The sequence below is a fragment of the Rhincodon typus genome, chromosome 7, assembly GCF_021869965.1.
Source record: "Rhincodon typus isolate 14 chromosome 7, sRhiTyp1.1, whole genome shotgun sequence".
In the NCBI taxonomy this organism is placed as follows: Eukaryota; Metazoa; Chordata; class Chondrichthyes; order Orectolobiformes; family Rhincodontidae; genus Rhincodon; species Rhincodon typus.
In genome coordinates this window covers 39,830,673-39,855,223 of record NC_063338.1, presented here as the reverse complement: position 1 = coordinate 39,855,223, position 24,551 = coordinate 39,830,673, and the positions used below count along the sequence as shown (strand labels likewise).

The following is a 24,551-nucleotide window of genomic DNA, read 5'->3' as shown; positions in this document are numbered from 1 at the left end:
GGTGGGGGGGGGTGTGTAGGAATCAGTCTGACAGTGGGAGATGGAGTCATCAGATCCAGAGCAAAAAAAAATGGGGGGGGGGGGGGTGCTTTGGGGGCAGGGTGAAGGATTGGGTGCCAGGCCAAAGTCTGGGGTGGGTGCTGATCTAAGGAAGATGTAATTGGGTATGTGTGAGGTAACTTTGGGTTCAGTTGTAAAGTTACTCAGGTTTTCGACTATTAAATACATTGTCTAACTGATCTTTTCCTCAGTTACCACGTGCTTGATTTCATTGGAACAGCCTGAATTATCCAGTTTAAATTAATATTTTCTGTGGGCTCCAGGCATTGGATAATTGGTCAGTGGAATCTTCAGTTTCCCAGCTGATTCTTTTAGAATGCTCTGATATGCATTCCACAGGATCCTATCTACATTGGAATGATGACCATCTGGTCATTGGGAAATTCATGTCAATGTTCATACTGTATGAGTGTGCTAATGTTTCAAATAAATAATTCCTGATATCAATAACTAAAATATAAATAAAATAAAAACAATCATTTGCTGAATAATCCTGTGTGTGTTAAGAACTTTGGTGTCAACTACCTTAGGATCATTACTTATGGTGTGGCACACTTGTCTATGTGAAAGCTACATGTATTAATATGCAGAGCTTTGCTCTTTGTAAATGGAATGAACATGTACACACACTGCACCTGTTTTAATTTTAAAAAAACTGACAATCATTCTCTGGTTCATTTCTCAGGTGAAGACTTAACGATGAACAGTCAACCTTTCTGGTTTAGAATGTAAAGAGATCTTGACATTTAACATTCAGCCATTTTTTTTATCTGGTGCATTCTCCACGACAACATCTCTAATAGTCAGTATACTTGCCATCCAATTCGCACCCTCTTCTCATACAGTATAAATGTTCAATTCCATTTGTATTGGGACAAATCCCAAGAAGTACCAATGAGCCAAAGACAAAATGCCTTTTTCCTTTCAGGACGATTGTAATGACATAGTTGCAAGTGCATCTGGTACACATATAATTAACCATCTGTGACCAGATCTGCCTGAACCAATTAAGTGCCATCAAACTTTAATGACCTCTGCCAAGACTGCCCACTACTCCAGCATCATCCTGGACAGCAATGATAAATATGGAAAAGGACTACAAAATTCTATTCAACTACAATGTTCACTTAGGTGACACGGCCTAACAGGAAATCAGTATTTTGATTGGAAAAATATTATAGAGTCATAGAACATGAAAACAGATCCTTTCATCTAGTTAGTCCATGCAAACTAGTTTACCCCAAACTAAACTAGTCCCTTTTGCCTGCATCTGGCCCATTTCCCTCTAAACCTTTCCAAATCAGGTGTCTGTCCAAATGTCTTTTAAATGTTAAAATTGTACCTGCATCTACCACTTCGTTTGGCAGTTCATTAGTTGCCTCCAAGGTCCCTTTTAAATCTTCCCCCTCTCATCTTAAAACTATTCCCTCTAGTTTTGAACTCCCCTACTCCAGGGAAAAGACCTTTGCAATTCACCTTATCTGTGCAGCTCATGATTTTACAGACCTCTAAGGTCACTCCTCAACCTCCTATGCTCCAGAGAAAAAAGTCCCAGTCTATTCAGCCTCTCCACCCTCCAGTCCCAGTAACATCCTTGTAATTCTTTTCTGCACCCTTTCCAATTTAATAATAGTTTTGCTTCAAGCTAATAGCATAGATTTGCTCTCTGGCCTAAGTTAGATTATCTCCATGTTAACGAGTAAGAAGGATAAAACAGGCTTTTCACCACAATGGAAAAAACCATGCTTGTGTGAAAGTTAGCTCTGGTGTGGTATCTTCAGGAATGTGTAGGATGATGATTTTCATGAAAAAAAGATAATTTCTGTGAAGAACCAGTAGACTTCTATCAGTTACTCATTGAACACTTTTAGTCAAAAGGGATGAAATTTAAAACAGACATCCTTTACTCTAAGTCCTTAAGGCTGTACACCTCCCCACCACTTTTATTTCCCTCCATCACTACAAATCACCCAGATCTCTGTTCATTTATGCAACACCCACTCCATTCATTTCACCAATTGGTGTCAGTACCTTCAGCTGCCCAAGTTCCAATATGTAGAAATCTCTCCTTAAAACACTGTCTCATTACCTACTTTACAGGCTCCATCTGATTCAGGATGGGCCCCAACTGAATTATGCTCAGATCAGAGTGCTAGAAAATCACTAAAATAAGGCTGTAGATGGGGATTTAAATTAAATAGTGGAAGGATGGTTTCAGTTGCCTGGAAAGTCATAAAATCAGGGGTAAAAGAGAAGGTAGGATTGCTGGTTAGTGATGGGATTGATTGTTCCTAGAGAATAAAAGGAAGGTTCACACTGTGCAAATGTCATATTGTACAAAGGAACCAAAGTGCAGGGAAACTTGATTATAGAACAAACTTAAAAGTTATAAAACAAACTTAAAGGCTTTGAATCTTAATACACAAAGCATTCAGAATAAGATAGATGAATTATGAGAAGAGGATTGGTTGACTGGGAGTGGCAGAGAGTAGGGATAAAGGGGTCTTTTCCAGGATGGCAGCCGACAACTAGTGGTGTTCCGCAGGGGTCAATGTTGGGACCACAACCATTCACGTTATACATCAAAAATCTGAATGAAGGAATTGAAAGCACTGTTGTTAAGTTTGCAGATGACACAAAGATAGGTGGAGGAACAGGTAGTGTTGGGGACGTGGGGAGCCTGCAGAAGGACATGAACAGGCTAGGACAGTATGCAAAGAAGTGACATGAAATACAATGTGAGAAAGTGTGAGATTATGCATGGACGTAGGAAGAATAGAGGTGTCAACTATTTTCCAAATGGAGACAGGCTTTGGAAATCTGAAACACAAAGGGACTTAGGAGATCTCATTCATGGTCCTCTTAAGGTTAACATTTTAGTTCAGTTGGCAGTTAGGAATACAAATGCAATGTTAGCATTCATTTCAAGAGGGCTAGAATACACGAGCAGGATTGTACTACCAAGACTGTATAAGGCTCTGGTCAGCAACAAGATCAAATTGTTGAAGAACTGATACGTTAACTCTGCTTTGTCTCCACCTGCTGAGTTTTGCCAGCAATTTCTGATTTTGTTTCTGATTCCAGCATCTGCAGTTCTTTGCTTTTTTTTTGTTTAGGAGTTAGGAATTAGATGTTATTGTCACGTGTACACAACTGCAGGGATACTGGAGTACAATGAAAAATGTCCAAAGTCACCAATCTCAGCGCTATCTTAGGTACAAGGTACCTAGGTACAAAATCTTAGGTACAAGTAGAAAAATAAAGAAATAAGTTAAAAGTACAACATTACGGTTCTCCTCAGTATAAAATAGTAAATAAAGTTAAGTTGAAAATTACAGTCCTCCTTTAGCCATGGAACTTGCAGTAACTCCATGCTGGGCTTTCCCCATGAGGGCTTGATCTCTCTCCCGTGCTGGGAGATCCACACGCTGACCGCCATCCAGGCTCACCAGCCATCTCGACGCTGACTGCCAACTGGGCTCACCACCTGCACCACCCCCCCAACCTCAGCAGACTACTAGAGACCTGCTCTGGTACTGCTGTTTAGGCTCTGGTCAGACTGCATTTGGAATATTGTGAGCAGTTTTGGGCCCTGTATCTAAGAAAGACCTTGGAGGCTGTCCAGAGTTGGTTCACCAGAATGATCCTGGAGATGAAGGGCTTGTTATATTAGGACTGATTGAGGACTCTGGATCTGTACTCAGTAGAGTCTAGAAGGATGCAGGGGGATCTGACTGAAGTTTACAGAATACTGAGAGGCCTGGTTGGAGTGGATCTGACGAAGTTGTTTCTACCAATAGGAGAGATCAGGATTCGAATGCATAGCCTCAGAGTGAAGGAATAACTCTTAGAACTAAGATAAGGAGAGTTTCTTCAGCCAGAGGGTGGTGAATCTGTGGAACTCATTGCCTCCACAGCCTTCTGTGACAAAGTGTATTGAGTGTATTTAACAGAGATAGATTCTTGATTACTAAGGGGATTTTTTGTGGAAAGAAGATGGGAGAATGAGGTTGAGAAATATAACAGCCATAATCGAATGGCAGAGCAGACTTAAATGGGCCAAATGTCCTAATTCTGTTCCGATATCATGTAGTCATAAACATCTTTCACAAAACTGATCTCTTTTTGTCCAACATGTGGTCACCTCCAAAATATCTTTCTTTGAAGGTTCATGATAAAATTGCATAATTTGGAATCTTGGGTTCTAAAGCTGATAGAATCACTTATACCTTCCAGTTTGATTTGTACTTCTATATTATGTCGAAAAGGGAGAAAACATATTTTGAGTTTCAGTTTAGATCTTGAGATCTGAATGTGGTGATGGATTATTTGAAGTTTATTTACATGGATTTAAATGAGACTTTAAAAACTCTTGAGATGAGTAGCTTTTGCTTTAGAAAAGAGGGACAAAAGATGGAAAAAAATGGCCAACCCCTAAGTGCCTGTGACAAAGGAAAACAGAGATAGTTCTCACTATCTGAAAATTGTTCCTATCTAGAAGGTTCGTGAGTGTGCAGAAAAAGGTGGCCATTCAGAGAGGAAAAGCCTTTTAACATCAGCAGCACAGTCTCCAAAACAATCAGGGCAGAAGGAAGGAAGTTCTGAATGGCTTAGAAGTTAGTAAGAGGAAATCTCTAAAAACACAAGGTTTAACATTGTCAGAAAGACCTCCTACAAGGGTGGTGAATACGCAAGTTGAGTTGTGTTCGCAGTTTGCTTAAGGGTCTTCTGAAGGGTTGTTAAGTGAAAAAAAATAGCATCGAGTGAATACACAAGTATGCTAGAAACTGACCAAGTGCAGCTCTGGCCATTGAATAAGAAACTTCAAACTGCAAACAGGGGTAATGCATTACTGAGGTTAGAGTATCTTTAAGGATGTTTTGAGGCTAAAAGGGTTGAATCTTTATTTCTGCCATTTGTGTTAAGACCGTTTCAAATGGTTCTTGCATAATGCAGGGTAGTTTTTTTTGCTTTTGCGGAATAAACTTTGATACTCTTTTCTTAAAAGTACATTAGCAGCCTCTTGTGCATATGTTCAGAAACTGACCACTACAGTAAACAAATTGCAACAATAAAACTTTTAGTCTATGAAGCTCGGGATACTTTCACTCTAGGATCTGATTCATGCAGTATCATTAACTGGGATGTACGCTTTATGTTCATTTTGAATGTAAACAGCTATGAAAAGCAATGAAAGCTGTTTCTAAATTAACAGGACTCTTATAAATACGTTACTTTGTACGTGAAGCACCTTTTATGTTGCTGAGACATGACAAATCCAATTCTTTTAAACTTTCATGAAAAGGTATTTCTCATGTGATCTTCAACACAAAATATTAACAATTCAAAAGGATAATGATTATATTTCTGACTTGTTATCTTAACATCACATATACAGTTGGTTTTCATTTTAAACTGTTTGGATCATACTGACATTCCTAGTTCACTGCAACTTCACAAGTTATCATTGCCACAAGTTTTATTTTTTACCTTTGTTTCCGAAGTTGCATATCTTCCATTAGTCCTTGAATATGTTCTATATTGTCTTTATTTTCAATGGAAACATCCTTTCCAAATGTCCACGGAGCCTGGGATGTCATCTGGTCTAAAAGACCTTGACCTTTTTCCTGTAAATTCTGTAAAGCAGTATCTACAAAACAAAAGTAGTTTAAGTTCAATTTTGTTGCTATTATTGCAGAATGAAAAGAATCAATTCACAGGTCAAAAGCAAAAAGCTCTGACTCAATGGCAGAACTCTAATTTCAGAATAAATGGGCACCATAAGATCAGCAGCCCATTAAGACATCTTGCTGGATTTTCCATTTCATTTACTTCCATGGAGAACTTTGGGTTGGACGTATAATGGGCAACTAATCTGATATTGGCCATTTTAATCCATTCCCAAAAGTTAAAATGATTCCCAAGGATTATGCAGAAATTGGAATGGTAAATGGAATTTAATGTTTATTATTGCAATTCACAAAAGTGGACAGTCAGTCGTCTGCAATTTTTCCAGCTAAACATTATTAAAACAAGAACCCACATATCTAGCCCTGGCACAATCTCTGTATCATAGACCCTGTTCCACCTTGTTTCATGATCAGTCTGATCTCAGTACGGGCATCTTAAGTGACCCTAAACGAAACTCCTGATCCTCATTTAAACAACTTCTCCTTCAACTCCTCTCACTTTCTTCAGATCAAACGTGTGGCCTTGGGTGCTGCATGGACCCCAGCTATGCCTGTCTCTTTGTGGGGTTCATGGAACATTCCTTGTTCCAATCCTACTCTGGTCCTCACCCACAACTCTTTCTCTGCACATCGATGATATCTTTGATGCTACATCCCTCTCTCACCCGGAAATGGAAAAATGTATCAATTTTGCTTCCAATTTCCATCCTGGTCTCACTTTCACCTGGTCCACCTCTAACTCCTCCCTTTCCTTCCTTGACATCTGTTTTCATTTTTTAGGGATAGGCTGGCCACCAATATCCACTATAATGCCACCAACTCCCACAGTTACCTTGATTATACATCCTCACACACTCTGCTTCCTGAAAAGACTCCATTCCATTCTCCCAGTTTTCCATCTCCGTTGCATCTGTTCTGACAGAGCTACCTTCCGCAGGGGAACTTCAGATATGTTTGGGCGGCACGGTGGCTCAGTGGTTAGCACTGCAGCCTCACAGTGCCAGGGACCCGGGTTCGATTCCAGCCTCGGGTGACTGTCTGTGCGGAGTTTGCACATTCTCCCCGTGTCTGCGTGGGTTTCCTCTGGGTGCTCCAGTTTCCTCCCACAGTCCAAAGATGTGCAGGCTAGGTGAATTGGCCATGCTAAATTGCCCGTAGTGTTCAGGGGTGTGAGGGTTATAGGGGGATGGGTCTGGATGGGGTGCTCCAAGGGTCAGTGTGGACTTCTTGGGCCGAACGGCCTGTTTCCACACTGTAAGGATTCTATGTCCATCTTTTTCCTTGGAGAGAAAGCAAGGATTCCCCCACCACTGTGATTGACAGGACCCTCAGGCATGTCAACCCCATTCCCCATACCTTTACCCCTTCTCTTCCCTCCCAATATACTGATAGGGTCCCTCCAGTCCTCACTTTCCACCCCATCAGCATCTGCATCCACACCCAAAAGATTATAAACTGCTATTTCCATCACCTCCAGCAGGTTGCCTCCACTAGACACATCTTCCCATTCCCTCTCTTCCCTTCCCTTGTCAGCCTTCTGCAGAGACTACTCCTTCCTGGACACCTTGGCTCATTACTCCTACATTTCCAACACTCCCCCACAACCCCACTGCATCTTTGCAATTGCAGGAGGTCTAACATCTGCCTGTTTACTTCAATCTTCGTCACTATCCAAGGCACCAGAAACACCTTCCAGGTGAAGCAGCGATTTACCTGCACTTCACTCAGTCTAATGTATTCGCTGCTCACAATGTGGTCTCCTCTACAATGAGGAGTTGGAATGCAGACTGAGAGACCACTTTGCCGAATACCCATATTATGTCTGCAACAATGACCCTGAGCTTGCAGTTTTCTTCTTTCCAACAGACCACTGTGTATCCATGCCAATATTTCCATCTCAGGCCTGCTACAATGCTCCAGCAAGGCTCAGAGTAAGCTGGAAGAACAGCATTTCATTTTCCGCTTCGGGACTGTGCAACCTACGGGACTCGGGAAAGTGATGGCCTAGTGGTATTATTGCTGGATTGTTAATCCAGAGACCCAGATAATGTTCTGGGAACCCAGGTTTGAATCCCGCCACGGCAGATGGTGGCACTTCAATTCAATAAATATCTGAAATTAAGAATCTAATGATGACTGTGAATCCATTGTCAATTGTCAGAAAAATCTATCTCGTTCACTAATTCCTTTAGAGAAGGAAACTGCCACCCTTACCTGGTCTGGACTACATATGACTCCAGACCTGTAACAATGTGGTTGACTCTTAACTGCCCACTGGGCAATTGGGGATGGGTAATAATTGCTGCCTAGCCAGCAACGTCCTCATCCCGTGAATGAATTAAAAAAACTCAATATCAAGTTCAAAAACTTTACAGGAAAGTGTTCAGGGGTTTCTATGTCCTTTACTCAGTCCCACTACTTTCAGCACAGCCAGTATATTTTCACCTACTTTTGGTCCCCATTATCAGCTTTACCTTCTCCCAGTCTTACTATTATCCATCTCCGGCATGGGTAGCATTGTGACTCAGTCTTTAGCTCTGCTGCCTCAGTGCGCCAGGGATCCAGTTCAATTCTACCCTTGGGCAAGTGTCTATGTGGAGTTTGCACATTCTCCACATATCTGCATGGGTTTCTCCCACTGTCCAAAAAATGTGCAGGTTAGGTGGATTGGCCATGCTAAATTGCCCATAGGTGTCCAGGGATGTGTAGGTTAGGTGGATTAACCATGGGGGTTTCAGGGACTGGGTAGGGGAAAAGTCTGGGTGGGATGCTCCTCAGAGAGTTGGTGTGGACTTGTTGGGCCAAATGGCCTATTTCCACACTGTCAGGATTCTATAATCTCTTTGTCTGCATAACTGTCTCTCTCTCACTTTCTCTCTGGGATCCATCTCCAACTAACCACTCACTCCTACCCCTCCCCTTGTCTTCAGCATATCTTCCTAGCTATCAGTTCTGAAGAAGGATCAGTGCAGCCGAAACATTAACTCTGCTTTCTCTCCACAGATGCTGCCAGACCTGCTGAGTTTCTCCAGCATTTTCTGTTTTTATTCCTGATCACTTAACCTCTCATTCACAAAGACTCCCATTCTTGCCTACATAACAGGGACTTCGCCGCCACATCTCAACCATCTGTTGCTGCTGAAACTCTCATTTACCCTGTGATAATATCAAACTCAACTAAACCAGTACTCAGCTGACTAGTTTCCATTCTGCAGCACATCCAAATTCTATTGTCCATATCCTATCTAGTACCTAGATCGCCTCACATACTTCCGTTGTCCTCACTATCCTATAGTGCCACCTAAGCTTCAACATCTTAAAATAAAAGCATCAACTTCATGTTTATATCCTTCCATGGCCTGTCCATTTTCTAAGCCACCTTTTTTGAATATTGTAGCTGCTCTGGTCTATTATGCATCCACCTCTCTCTTTCACCTACCCTTGGCAGCCATGCTTTCAACCAACTAAGGCCCTTTCCTAAACTTCCTGATCTCTCTAATTCCTTTATTCAATACACAACGAGCAAAGCTTTTCTTCACCCCTTCAGAGGTTTCCATCTTTGTTTCATTATCCATGCTTTCCTTCCACATATGTTCACAGTAGGGAATGGGGAACTGAAATAACTCACAGCTGTAAATGGGTAAAAGTCAGAGAGAAGTAAGTTATGTGATATTTTCCTGAAACTCCTGTTATCCTTCCTCATGTCACCTGGATTCTAAATCTCATTTCCCTAATGCTCCCAGACACTTGCAACTTCATTCAAATCTTTGGATTCCAATATAAAATGTAATGAGAATTTTGGTTAGTTCACTCTTGAATGGAAACTTTAAAAAAAACGAATGCATAGCAAAAATTCCCCACTGAATGTAACATTGAGATAGGTTCACCTTATAAATTATTCTGAGTCATACAATATTGATACATCTAAAGTGCAAAATATTATTTAAAACCCTTTGTTCAACTTATTGTGATGGATATTCCTCACATATTTGTTAAAACTGTAACATAATCAAAAATCATGTAAGTTTCCTTCATAATTTGAATAAAAACCCACAATTTTAATTTAAATACCAATGTAACAGTGATTAAGTGAGAAAAGATGAAATTTAAGTGCTAATTTTGTATGACAACTTCTTCATGCGTTCATAATCTTTTCAATTAGTAAACATCACCAACTCAGCATTAACCACAAGTAAAGATTAAACAACCATTGCAAATGGAAGGAATAAACTGAAGTAAATATTTTGTACCTAATTTTCTACCAAAAAGTAGTTTAAGAACTGTTTCATAGAAAGATTTTCACTGCACTACTGTTTTATGTTTATGCAGATGGAATGTTGAGATAAGCAGTATAATTTACAAACATAAATTTAAATGTAGCCTGGTGTTAGACATGTGATACATCACTTCAGTTAAGAATTTGCTTAATCTCAATTTCAAACATTTCATAACTTGATATCCACCTTCTCACCATTTCTTACCTTCCTCCTATCTTCCTACTATTTACGTTCAAGTGAAAATGTGATTTTCAAAAATCAAACTATGTCTCATATACATTTTCAGTAATGGAACATGCTTAAAGGTTATAAAAACATCTTCAGGTTTGGATAACATTTTCTACCTGAAATTCCAGTTACAGCTCATAACAATCTTTTTTTTTCCTCATCTCATACCTTTATTATATTGATTGTTGTAAACACAAAACTAAAAAGGGTTCGGCAGACTCTTCTTAGAATTTAATGCTGCAGTGATCAATATTGATCTGCTGGAAATTCAGGATATCATTATTTATTTACATATACAACGATACATATTTCTCCCACTTACCAACACTCTTTAGCTTCTCTTCTAGAAGTTTTAACGTTTGTTGAATAGCAGTTCCATCAGCTGGTGCCACGTCAGCACAAAGCATCCCAAGTAATCCATCCAGCTGCTGGGACAACTGTGAAAGATACATTCACAAGATTCAATTTTTCAAATCTGCACAAATGCATGATATTAATTGCACACAATATCCATTTATTTGAAGGAAAGAAACGGTTTAATACTTGAGAAAAGGAATTATTGAAATAAAATGGATTGTAAAAATTTAAGAAATTCTATGGATTATCTTCACAGATTAAATGTTAAAATAGTAACGATACTGCTACATGGACATTTCAGGTGTACCAAACCTTACAATTTTGCAGTAGCAAATGATGAGTCTGATGTGGCAACAATCACAAACACTGTGAATTCCATGCCCATGTAACTCTGTTATTTAAACAGTTACATGAGTGAACAAATACTCTTTCACTGTTGCTTGAATTCCTTTTGAAGTTAAATGTAATGGTGTTGGAAATACTTGGAGTTCTATTTATGATCCTGCAAATATTGTTGGATTCTCTAACATGAAATCTTTTGAATTAGAATAAAACAGAATTTTTATCACAAGTATGTAAAATACAAGCACTAGCATTTCAAATAGTGTTGAAGTGGTTTCATCACCTGACTAGTCTTTTCCAAATAACTCATTTACATCGAACTGTTAAGGTAATAAAATGCCCCAAAGCATTTCACAGAAGCATTTTAGACAAAATACGATACTAAGCCATATTAAATCAGATGACCAAAGGCTTAGATGAAGAGGTAGGCTTTAAGGCATGCATTAAGAAGGCAAGAGAAACAGCAAGGTGGACAGACAAAAAATCCAGAGCTGTGACCTTGGCAACTGAAGGCACAACCAGCAATATTAGAGCAATTAAAATTAAAGATGCAAAAGAGAGCAAAATCAGATGAGCACAGATATCTCACAGATGGGGTGACCAGGAAAGATGTTAAGTGGTTAGCTTTTTTTTTTGTCAGAATAAGGGCTGAGGAAACTAAGGAACAATGCAAGTTGAGGGCTAGGGCAGGGTGAAACTTCAGAGGTGGTTTAGGGTTGATCAGCTAATGGGAAGGAGGGACGTGACAGAGGCAGCTGAGCAGTTTGTCTCAATTTTAGTGACAAATAGTCTATGAGCTCTTAGCACTTATTTTTGGAGTGAAGATGGAGGAAACTAGGAAGAGCAGCTTAAGATGACAGCTTACTGTATATAAAAGAAGAAGTAGGCTTATCTTTGCATTCCAGGATGGTCCTGGAAAAAGATGACAGCAGGCCACTAAAAAGGTTCATATGGTTTAGCCGCATTGCCACTGATTGGTTAATTCAGTTATCCATCAATTCCTTTCAAGTTTACATCTCTTGGACTTAAAGAAGTGGAGGTGAGGGCTATACAAAGGAGAATTACCCAGGCAAGAGAGAATGTAGTATGATTGCTCATATCATGAGTACCACCATTCTAGAGAAAGGGAAATTTATGCATTTCTTTTAAAGCTTATATTTTTCTTTGTTCAAACTTAGACATGTACACTTCAGCTAGAAGTACAACTGTTCAACCGTGTCCTTGATGTTACTATTTGGTAGTGTGTCATGTCCATTACATTCAGTTAATCTGCTGATTTTTGTCCTGTTGTGCCTGGTAGACAACACCATATTTATTAGAATTAATCACATTTCTTGCCATGATAAATCAAGAGATCAGAAAACAGTTACTTCATTGCTATCAGTTCCTGAAATGTGTAATGTATTAACAAGTCACTTACATCCTGAGCAATACCATGGAATTCAAGAGCTGTCTGCAGCACATTCTGTCTGAACTCCAGTTGACTGGCCTGGCGATAGCAAACATCACTAAGCTGCTGTTGCAGGGCTTTTAGTTCAAGCAAATCCTCCTCGTCCCCTGCATTCAACAGTGCTGCAATCTGCTGATTAAGTTCCACATATACTGCAAACCATTCCTGCAAATAAGTTGAAAAGTAAAAGTAAACTAAGAGAAACAGATCCTAAAAAAATCAGAAAAATCTTTATTTTGAATTGCTATTATTTTCTTTAACATACTACAGATATTGCCTATGCATACTCCGAAGATAGAAAAGTTGCACAAATCTGAAGTTTGATATCACAGAAAAGCTACCCGGAAATCTTACAAAACAAATTCAGGTGGCCTACAGTATCACATACTTCAAACTAATGACTCATAAAAGAACTAACTGTTCTGTCAATTCTCCTTAATTGTTACATGTTTTGCAGACAGCTTGAAAAAAAAAGATAGAATCATAAAATAATGCAGCTCAGGAGGCACATAGCCCATTCAGTCTGTACTACCTCTTTCGAAAAACAATCCAGATAGCCCCGATCTCATTCTTTTTTACCATTTCCCTGTTTCCTTTCTCCTTTCAGATCCAATTTATCAAATTTTCTTTTTTAGATCTACTCTTGAATCTGTAACCACTGCCACCACCATATCAGGCAGTATATTTCAAATTTAACCATTTGTGCAGCTCAAAATTGCTCCTCAAATCACCTCTGGTTCTTTTATGAAGTGCCTTATATGAGTTATTACAAACAATAGCCAGCATTTTCTATTTTTGAGTTAAAGTTTGCATGCAGATATCAGTGTGCATGGAACATCCTATCACCAGTAAGAAACGCCCATGATGATCCGTCAGGCGAACAGGTACTTACATAATCATCTAGTGGGGATTTCACAGACACATAACTTCCTGGAACAAGAATGAGATCCATGTCGCCTGAAGTTGCCAGCAAACTATGGGCCACTAGCCACTGCAAGCAGCAGTGCTACTTCAGAGGCCGAGGGTGCTGGCTGGATAGCAACCCAGAAATCCTATAACAGTGGGCAAATTCAGTTACTTTTCAAGGTTGGAAGAAAATTACAGGGTCTGTGTTTTGGCAAGATGTGTTCAGAGGCAAGGCCAGAGAATGGCTGTCAGAAGCCACCCTCTGCTCCCTCACCCGATCATGCCCAGATTGGGGCACATCAAGGTGCACCTCCGACTCTGCAGGCTGAGTGAAAGTCCACACAGGCCCTTTAAGTGAGTTGCTAATTAACCTCTTAAGGACTAATTGATCAGTTGATTAGTAGAGATGGGAGTGCTTTGGCAGAGTAAAAAAATTAAAAGACTGTCATGTCCTTAAGTAAGTGCAACAATATTCCAGACTACCACTCCTTGCCTCTCAAGTGCAATTTACCTTTTCAATACACTTTGCAGTGTATCATAATATTGGATTGTTAGCTGAGCCATGTGCCGATTGGCATAGATCTCATGAGTAGTGAAATGAAGATTGGAGTGGAAGAAATGGATTCCAGTTCATAGAGTACTGGCATCAGTGGAAAAGTAGGGCTGTGTCCCTGGGGAAAACCTGTACCTGAACTGTGCTGGGACCATTCTAGCAGACTATGACTAGGAAAGTCGAACTAGCTTTAAACTGGATAATGGTGAGGGATCAAGTTTGGGTTGATGTAGCAAATCAAGGCAGGACAGCAAAATAGGGAAATTAAAATGGGAAATGAAGGTCAGAAAATGGAAGGGTCTGAGGGCATAAATCTAAGAAAACACCAACAGTCATGACAAGATATAACAAAAATACACAACTAAAGACTGTACTTGAATGTGGATAGCATTCTTCAAAGTAAACAAATTGACAGTGCACACTGAGATACATAAATATGACCTGACAGCCACTGCACAATGACACAGATTGAATCCTGGGTATTGAGGTACGTCATTCAAGAAGAATAGGAAACTCGGTAGAACGGCAGCACTGTTGTTTAATGAAAACGTTGGTGCAATAGTCAGAGATTACATTGGTTCAGGAGATAAGGTGTGGAATCTGTTTGGATGGAGCCAATTAGTAGTGGTGGAAAGAAATCACTCATGAGTTGGACTACAAGCCCCATAACAGCAATCACAATATCTGTCAAAAAATATCCAAGAAGGAATATGGTTGCTTGTGATAAAGGGATAGCAATAATCATGAATGATTGAAATCTACTTTATAACTTGAAAAATCAAATTGACAATGGTATATCAAACGAGGAGTTCATAGAATGTTTCTTAGCAGCACATTCTACAGCCAATGGTGACATGATTAATTAACAACTTTCGAGTAAAGGAAACTCTATGTTGCAGAGACCACAATATGATTGAGTTTTACATCCTGTTAGAATGCATCCAAGACCAATGTCACAGAATCGTTACATGTAGAATATGGTCATTCAGGCCATCACATCTGCATTGGCTCTCCAAATGAGGAATCAATGCCATTACCCCACCTTTAACCACGCACATTACTTCTATTTAAATAATAATCTAATGCCCTCTTCAATGCCTCAATTGCAGTATATTATGCTTAAAGAAGGTCAGCTGTGTGGGCATGAAAGCTGGGCTAGCTGAAGTGAAGTGGCATTCTAGGCCAGAGGACAGGTCAATAGCAAAGCAGTGGCAGGCATTTTAAAGGGATATTTCAGGATATTCAGAATAAGTATATATCTACCATAAAAGGAAAAGTCGAAGAAAGGGAGGACCCACCACCTGTGGTTAACTAAAGAAATTAAGTAAAGCGTCAAACTTAAGATAAAGACATTATAATTGGACACAGATGATTAATAGATAAGCTGATTCAGAATATAATTAACGGCAGAGAAGAACCACAAGATTAATCCTAGCAGAGAGATTACAGAGTATGAGATGAAGCTAACTAGCAATGTACAAACAACAGCTAACAAAGAGGAAATCCCAAAGTCTTCTATAGGCACACAAATGGAAAAGGTGGAATATGGCCAATTAGGGATCAAAAAGGTGATTTACACATGAACATAGGGGCATGGCTAAAGTTCTCACCAACCAACCAAGATGTTTTCCAGCCATGATGGCAGAGGAGGAAACTCAGTCACTAGAAAGATTCAAACTTTAAAATGAAGTGGTCCTGGTTAAGTTGTCGGTACTTAAGAGTTGACGAGGCACCTGGACCAGCTGACATGCATCCAAGATATTGTAAAGTGAACAGGATTTTCAGCTGAGCCATAATCTTGCAGTGCTCTTGGACTCTGGTGTTGGTGCTAGAGGATGAGAAAATTGCAAATATTATGTCCTTGGTCTAAACAAGACTGTCAATATAAGCCCAGCAGTTACAAACCAGTCAGTTTAACACTGGCAATGGTGAAGTTTCAAGAAACAAATATTTAGTTTAGAAAAGGCACATGGTCAAATGTGGGTTAATTAGGGATAGTTAGTATTGTAAACTGTGTGAAGCACAATATAAAATTTCAAAAAGACTTTGCCGAGTTGGTGGAATGGACAAAGAGGTGACATTTAATTTGGAGACTTGAGGTGAGACATTCAAACAGAAAAAATATGGAGAGAGTATAAATTAAAATATACAAGTCTAAAGTGTGTGCAGGGCTAGGAGAAACCAGAGAGTAAATGGACATAAGTTATTAAAGGTGGTAGGACAGGTGCAGAGTAGCTAGTAAAGCAATCCGTATTCTGGGCTTTACTAATAGTGGCATTGAGTACAAAAGCTGGGACATTATGCTGAAGCTGTGCAAGACACTAGACCTCAGCTAGAGTACTGTGGGATCAAAGGTTATGGGGAGAAAGCAGGATTAGGCTACTGAATTGGATGATTAGCCATGATTGTGATGAATGACAGAGCAGGCTCGAAGGCTGAATGGCCTCCTCCTGCTCCTCTATAGTTGTGCCTGGAAATGTGGTGGAAGAAAGGTCATTCGAGACATTCAAGAAGGCATTAGATAATTATTTAAACAGAACTAATGTACAGGATGGGAGGAAAAGTGCAGAAAAATGGCACCAAGTCATGATGATCATTCAAGAACAAAAGCCAACATGATGGGTTGAATGTCCGTCTTCTACATTAAATAGCTGTTGAACCTTTTCACAGAATTATAGATTAAGAATGGGGTGTTAATAGTAGGTAATAAAGGAAATGATAGATGAGATAAACAAATGTTTTGCTTCTGTCTTCAGTGTAGAGGATTTCAAAAATTCAATAATAGCTGTTAGTCAAAGAAGAAAGGTTGAGAAGAAATTTGGTGAAATTACAATCACCAGGGAAGCAGCGTTGGGCAATCTGATGGAAGTGACAAGTCCCAGGTGCTGACGGAGTTCATCCTCAGGCCTTAAAAAGAGGTGGTTAATGAGTTAGTAAGTGTGTTAATGTTAATTTTTATGAAATTCACTCGACACTGGAAGCTTTTAATCGACTGTAAAATAGCAAATATTCTCTATTCAAGAAATGACACAGCAGAAAACAAGAACCTATAGGCCAGTTAGCTGGCAAGATATTAGAATTGTTAGAAAGGTGTTAGAATCATTAAGGAAGTTATAGCTGAGCACCAGTGATCAGGAAGAGTCAGCATGGTTCCCTGTGAGGGGAAGCATGTTTAACTAATTTATTGGAGTTCTTGATAGAGCAACATGCATGTGAATATAGGGGAGCCTGTACACACAATGTACTTGGATTTTTAGAAGACATTTGCCAAGGTGCTGCATAAATGTCTATATGAGCTCATTGTGTGGGGGGCGATTTTTTGGCGTGGATAGAAGGATGGATGAAGGATACTCCACCAGTGCTACGTAAATTGGTCATAAACACTTTGCAGGTTAGTTGCACTGTACATGTTTGTGGGATTGCTCATTAGCTTGAAATATTGGGTAAAATCCAGGAAGTCAAGAGATGTTGTACGTGGTAAAGGTATTGGTTCTGCATGCAATGGTTCTGGTCAGGCCACTTGTTTCCGATTATTACAGCTATAAATACAACACTCATTGGGCTGTAGCTTGAGATAGCGCTGGTTCAAAGGCAAAGAGGAGGACAAATTGCTCAGCATGAGGATTGGGCAAAAAGGATCTCAAAAGGAGGCCTTGTCCACCTCTGGTCTTCTGGAATCACTTCTTTTATCTCTCCCTTAGCAAGGTATGTGCATGAACCCTGAGCTTTCTGAAGGCGGCGGTCACAAAACTACAACCTGATCTGCATCGCAGAGAAAAACAAAGACAGCACTACTGGTGACTCCAAAAGTGACGAAGGCCACTATTAGTAAAGCCCTAAATTTGTTATTTGGATGGCTTCCAGTTGGACATATGTGTTATTTTCCAGGTTGCCAACCGCTGTTACAACAGAGGTTTCATGGGAAGTGTGGGTGTATCCACCAGGTTACCACGCTTTCTTATGTTCAGGACATCATCATCAACTGCAAAAATGCAGCATTATAAATGCTACATCTCAATGCTGAGATGTACTGCAGCTGCAAAGGTTGCCACTTGCTAAATGTGTAGTTGGAGCACAACCATGCTCAGCTTCTTATAGTAGTGCTATTATGATGATCGTGATGCTTTCATTCTGAGGCAATCTGTAGTACTCTCAACCTTTTAGCCACCAAGTCAAGGCGGAGAATAGTTCAATAATGCCCTTCAGGGCAGGAAATCTGCCCTGCTTATTTGGTCTGGCCTGCAAGTGAATCCAGGCCCACAGCAATTCTTAACTGCCCTCTGATACAACTGAGTGACTTGTTAGACCATTTCAAAAATAACCAGGTGGATCATCCTGGACAGCAGAAATGACAACGGCAAATATAGAGCTGTCAACCCTGAAAAATCCTCCTTACGATCATCTGGGACATTGTGCCTAATGTGGGAGAACTGTTTCAAAAGCTGGTCAAGCAATGGTCTGTTACTGTCAATAAGGAACGATTCTACAGGGACAATTATGTCCTGGAATCCACCATCATCACCATCCTGAATATGCCCTGTGAAAGAACAGACTCACCAGGTCTGGTGGCACAGTGGTATAGAATGGAGAAGGAGTCGCCCCAAGTGTCTTCAACATTAACTCTGGACTCCATGAAGTACCGTGGCATCATGTCAAACATAGATAAGGAAACCTCCTGCTAATTAGCTACCCACCTCAGTTTATGAGTCAGTACCAGTCCGTGTTAAATAGCAATTGGAGGAAGCACCGAGTGTACTCTATCTTCACATTGAAGATATACTCCAATGTATTATGTGGCATTATCATCATGCTAAATGGGGCAGCTTTCAAACAGATCTAGCAACCAAGAGGCACTGTGGTCACCAGCAGCAGAATTGTATTCAACCACAATCTCTAAACTTGTGGTGTGGTATATTCCATCAAATATCTTTACAGCAGTCTTGACAATCAAACTTGTTTCAATGAAGAGTGCAGGATGGTATGCCAGGAGCAGCACTAGGTATAGCTATAGATGAAGCAACCTGGTAAAGTTCCAACACAGGGCCATTCGTAAAACAGCAAGTGACAGAACTAAGGCTCCCACAAACAACAGATCGGGTCTAATCTCTGCAATCCTGTCACATTCAGTTTTGAAACAACTAGTAGGACAGGCTCCACAAATATTCTTATTCTTAGTGATGGGACAGCCTAGCATATAAATGCAAAAAGTAAGGCTGAAGTATTTGCTTTCATCTTTAGTCAGAAGTGCCGAGTGAATGATCCGTCCTGGTTTCCTCCTAAGGTCCCAGCATCACTAATGCCAGTCTTCTATCAATTCAATTTATGCCACATGACATCGAGAAAAGGTTGAAGACACTAGTTACAGCAAAGATCAGGGGCCTGACTACAGTAGGGCTGAAAACATGTGCTCTAGAACTCCAGTATAATACAACACTAGCACTTACCAGAGCAAGTGAAAAATTGCCAAGGTATGTCCTTTGCACAAAAAGACAAGACAAGACTATCGCAATAACCTACTCACTGAGGCACAGTTTTGTTTCCCCTAGAGCCACTTAGTTCTTGAACCAATTTAGCATTGGTCTAAACATGGACAGAAGAGCTGAACTCAGGAGGCAAAGTGAGAACGATAAGCCTGACATCAAGACAACATTTGACAGACTGTAGCATCAACGAGTCTTTGCAAAACTTAAGACAATGAGGATTAAGAGAAAATCATCCTCTGCTTAAAGTTATATCAAGCACAAAAGGCAGAAAGTTAAGGTTGATCATTTCACTTGTGGACAATTGCACAATATTGAACACCATTTGTCACTCAGATACTGAAGCAGTCAGTGTCCAGATGCAGCCAAGGTGGACAAGTAGGAAGCTGGACGAACACAGCAAGCCAGGCAGCATGATGAGCAAGGGAGAAGTCAACGTTTCGGGTATTACCTTTCTTCAGGACGCATCAACGTTTCGGGCACTAATCTTCTTCAGGACTATAGCTAGACTGGTCCAACATTCAGGCTCAAGCTAGTATGTGTCAAGTAACATTCATGCAATACAAACGCCAAGCAATGAACATCAACAAGAGAGAATCTAACCATCACCCATTGATACTCAATGGCATTGTCTCCACTATCAACATTTTGGGGATTACTAGTGGCCAGAATTTGAATTACAGCAGCTATATAAATACTGTGGCTGCAAGGGCAGATGAGTGAATCATAGAATCATACAGTACAGAAGTGGCCCTTCAGCTGAGTCTGTACTGCTAAAAACACACTAAATCTACACTACTCCCACAGCCTTGAATGGTATGAAACTTCAATTGCTCATCAAGGTAAATTTGAAAAGTTGTGAGGTTACCTGTCTCAATCACCCTCCCAGGCACTGCATTCCTACCACTCTCTGGGTAAAAAAGTTTTTCGTTCAAATCCCCTCTAAATATCCTGTCTTTCACCTTAGAAGTGCCTCCTTTTTTTACTGACTCTTCAACTGAGAGGAACAGCTGCACACTATCCACCCTGTCCATGTCCCTCAATCTTAATACACTTCTATCAGGAGCCCCCTCAACCTTCTCTGATCCAAAAAGAACTGAAGCTTATCCTGCCTCTCTTCATAGCTAAGATGCTTCATCCCAGGCAAGATCCGGTGAATCTCCTCTGTAGCAGAGCTGCACACAGTACTTCAGCTGTGGCCTAATCCAAGTCCTGTACATTTCCAATCTCCGTGCTCTTACAATCTATGCCTTGACTAATAAAGGCCTTAACCACCTATTAATTGGACTTGCTGCCTTCAGGGATCTGTGGACAAGTGCCCCAAGATCCCTCTGAGCTTCGGAGTGTCCTAACATAGATTGAGTACTCCCTTGTCTTGTTACTTCATCAAAGTGCATTACCTCATATTTATCAGGATTAAATTCCATCCGGTACTGATTTGTCCATCTGAGCAATCTGTTGATATTCTCCCATAACCTAAGATCTTCTTCCTCACTGTCAACCAACTGGCTAATCTTTGTGTCATCTGCAAACTTAATTATCATCACCCTCACATTCACATCTACATTTTATAAGGAGGTTGAGAATTTAGCAGTGAGTGACTCACTTTTCTTTTCTCCAAAGCCTATCTGCTGTCTACAAAGCACAAATCAGAAGTGCAATGGAATACTCCGCACTTGCCTGATGAGTGCAGCTCCATCAATACTTGACACCACCCAGGACAAAGCAGCCTGCTTAATCAGCACCCAGTGTGCAATGTCCATACTTTCAAAAGTTGATTGGGGGTGAATGTTTGCTGGTAAAAGGGATAGCTGGAAAGTGGGAAGCCTTCAAAAAGGAGATAATGGGAGTCTAGAGACAGCATGCTCCTGTTCGAGTGAAGGGCAAGGCTGGTAGGTGTAGGGAATGCTGGACGACTAGGGAAATTGACGTTTTGGCCAAGAATAAGAAGGAAACATATGTCAGGTATAGGTAGCAGTGATCGAGTGATTCCTTAGAAGAGTATAAAGGCAGTAGGAATATACTTAACAGGGAGATCAGGAGGGTAAAAAGAGAACATGAGATAGCTTTGGCAAATATGGTTAAGGAGAATCCAAAGGGATTCTACAATTACATGAAGGACAAAAGGGTAATTGGGGAGAAAATAAGGCCCCTTAAAGTTTAGCGAGGCTGCCTATGTGTGGAACCGCAGGAGATGGGGAAGATACTAAACGAGTATTTTGCATCAGTGTTTACTGTGGAGAAGGATATGGAAGATAGAGAACGCAGGGAAATAAATAGTGACATTTGAAAAACGTCCATACTACAGAGGTGGTGGTGCTGGATGTCTTAAAATGCATAAAGATGGATAACTAATCAGGACCCGATCAGGTGTACCCTAGAACTTTGTAGCTAGCTAGGGAAGTGATTGCCGGGCCCTTTGCTGAGACACTTGTATCATCGATAGCCACAGGTAAGGTGCCAGAAGACTGGAGATTGGCTAGTGTGGTGCCACTATTGAAGAAAGGTGGTAAGGAAAAGCCATGGAACTACAGACCAGTGAGCCTGACATCGGTGGTGGGCAAGGTGGTGGAGGGGATGCCAAGGGACAGGATTTACATGTATTTGGAAGGGCAATGACTGATTAGGGATAATTAACACGATTTCTCATGCACAAAGCCATGTCTCACTAACTTGGTTGAGTTTTTTGAAGAAGTAATGAAGAGGACTGATGGAGGCAGAGCAGTGGATGCGATCTACATGGACTTCAGGAAGGCATGTGACAAGGTTCCTCGTAGTAGACTGGTTAGCAAGTTTAGAGCACATTGAATACAGGGAGATCTAGCCATTTGGATATGGAACTGGTTCAAAAGTAGGAGACAGAGGGTTTTGGTGGAGGGTTGCTTTTCAGACTGAAGGCCTGTGACCAGTGGTGTGCCACAAGGATCGCTACTGGGTCCACTGCTCTGCGTCATTCATATAAATGATTTGGATGTGAACAAGGGAGGCATGGTTAGTAAGTTGCAGATGACACCAAAATTGGAGGTGTAGTGGACAGAGAAGAAGATTACATCAGAGTACATTGGCACCTTGATCAGATGGGCCAATTGGCCGAGGAGTGGCAGATGTAGTTTAATTTAGATAAATGTGAGGTTCTGCATTTTGGAAAGGCAGATCAGGGCAGGACTTATACCACCTAATGGCAAGTTCCTGGGAGTGTTGCGGAACAAAGTGCAGGTTCACAGTTCATTGAAAGGAGAGCTCCGGGTAGACAGGATAGTGAAGAAGGCATTTGGTATGCTTGCCTTTATTAGTCAGTGCACTGAGTATAGGAGTTGGGAGGTCATGTTGCAGCTGTACAGCACATTGGTTAAGCCACCTTAGGAATACTGTTTGCAATTCTAGTATCCCTGCTATAGGAAGGATGTTGTGAAACTAGAAAGGGTTCAGAAAAGATTTAGAAGAATGTTGCCTGGGTTGGAGGGTTTGAGCTATAGGGATAGGCTGAATGGACTGGGCCCATTTTCCCTGGAATGTCGGAGGCTGAGGGGCAGTCTTACGGAAGTTTATAAAATCATGAGGGACGTGGATAGGATGAATAGACAAGGTCTTTTCCCCAGAGTGAGGGAGTCCAAAACTAGGGAGCATAGGTTTAAGGTGAGAGTGGAAAGATGTAAAAGGGACCTAAGGGGCAACTCTTTCATTGGGAGGGTGGTGCATGTAAGGAACAAGCTGCCAGGGGAAGTGGAGGAGGCTGGTACAATTACAACATGAATCGGAACGGTTTACAGGGCTAAAGACCAAATGCTGGCAAATGGGACTAAATTTATTTAGGATACCTGGTCGGCATGGACAAGTAGGACGGAAGAGTCTGTTTCCATGCTGTACAGCTCTATGACTCTATGATACTACATGATGCACTGCAGTAACTCCTGTAGTATATTCAAAATTTACAGGCTCTATCACCTTGATAGGCTTGGACAGCAGAAGCATAAATACACTAACACTTGTAAATTCCTCTCCAAGGCACTGACCATGCTGCCTTGGAACTATATGACCATTCCTCCACTATTAGTGATCAAAATCCTGGAACTGTCTCCTAATAGCATTGCAGGTGCATCTACATAACAGAACACTTCAAGGTTATGGCTCACTACCAGCTTCTCAGTAGCAATTGGTGATGAACAACAAATTGCTGGTCTTGCCAGCAATGCCCAAGACTTATAAGCATTCCCTACAGTAAACGTAATCTAATACATGATATTTTCTCAAACTGTACTTTTCAGAAAGAATATCTGTCACATAATTTAACTTAATCCATCTTTAGTTGTTGGGTAAACTACATGTATTGCAAAAAGGACCAAATCATGCACTTTATATAATTTTATTTGGTTTTAAATTCTCTTTGTCTTCTCAGAGTTATTTCATTCCCCAACAAATAAATCCTAATAAAACAAATTGGCTCCTTGAATTCTCTAGCATTCTTAACTCTACTAATCAGTATGCATTCAATGTACTTACTACGTAAACAATTTGAAAGAAACTTACACTGTGCTGGCTTTCGATTTCCTCATGTTTTTGCTGCAAAGCTTGGGAAGCTCGAATTGAATCCCCTATTCCCCATTGAGTCCTCAGTTGTTCTGACCCAGGTCCTTCCAACCAGTTCACAACCTTAAGTGAGAAATTAATTCTGCTAAATGAATTGAATGACAAATCTTCATCATGACTATGTTACTGAAAATGACACACATGTGAAGTAGAACAATGCAAATAAAACCATCTGTGGTACAACCAGATAGGGAATGGACACTTGAAAAGGAATATACATTTTCATAGCTTAGACATCAATTATTTTGCAAATAATTTGTTGTTATATTTAAAAACTGAAGTTTAGTGAAATGTTTGGTGACATCAATGCACAGTGTCATGGTGACTCAGCAGGCCAGCTTTCACCCACGCTTCTTCAAAATGCTCTTCAACTTAGGTAGCTATTTGGTTGTAACGTAAGTAGCACATTTCCAGAAAACATAAAATAGGAAAGGAGAGGGACAAAAACATCATGAAAACTCCATGTGTTTTTGCTCCTGTGTACTTCCCAATCCAAGGTTGTTCCCAATCCAACACGAAATACACTGGGTGTCGCTTAGGGCAGCTGCTTGGATCACAGATGATAAATGACAGCAAGAGTAACTGTTTACCAAACCAAAAAAAAAAGTTGATATATGCAGC

General features: G+C 40.5%; 1 protein-coding gene across 2 annotated transcripts in view; it reads right to left on the bottom strand.

The window, feature by feature from the left end:
* sestd1 (SEC14 and spectrin domains 1) overlaps positions 1–24,551 on the bottom strand; it is a 136,782-nt gene that overhangs the window by 19,416 nt on the left and 92,815 nt on the right. For both annotated transcript variants that reach the window (XM_048599507.1, XM_048599508.1), the window contains 4 exons: positions 23,871–23,993; positions 12,375–12,569; positions 10,578–10,692; positions 5,551–5,710 (listed from right to left, as the gene is read on the bottom strand). In XM_048599507.1, coding sequence (XP_048455464.1) covers positions 5,551–5,710; positions 10,578–10,692; positions 12,375–12,569; positions 23,871–23,993 — 593 coding nt within the window. The remainder of the gene's footprint in view (positions 1–5,550; positions 5,711–10,577; positions 10,693–12,374; positions 12,570–23,870; positions 23,994–24,551) is intronic.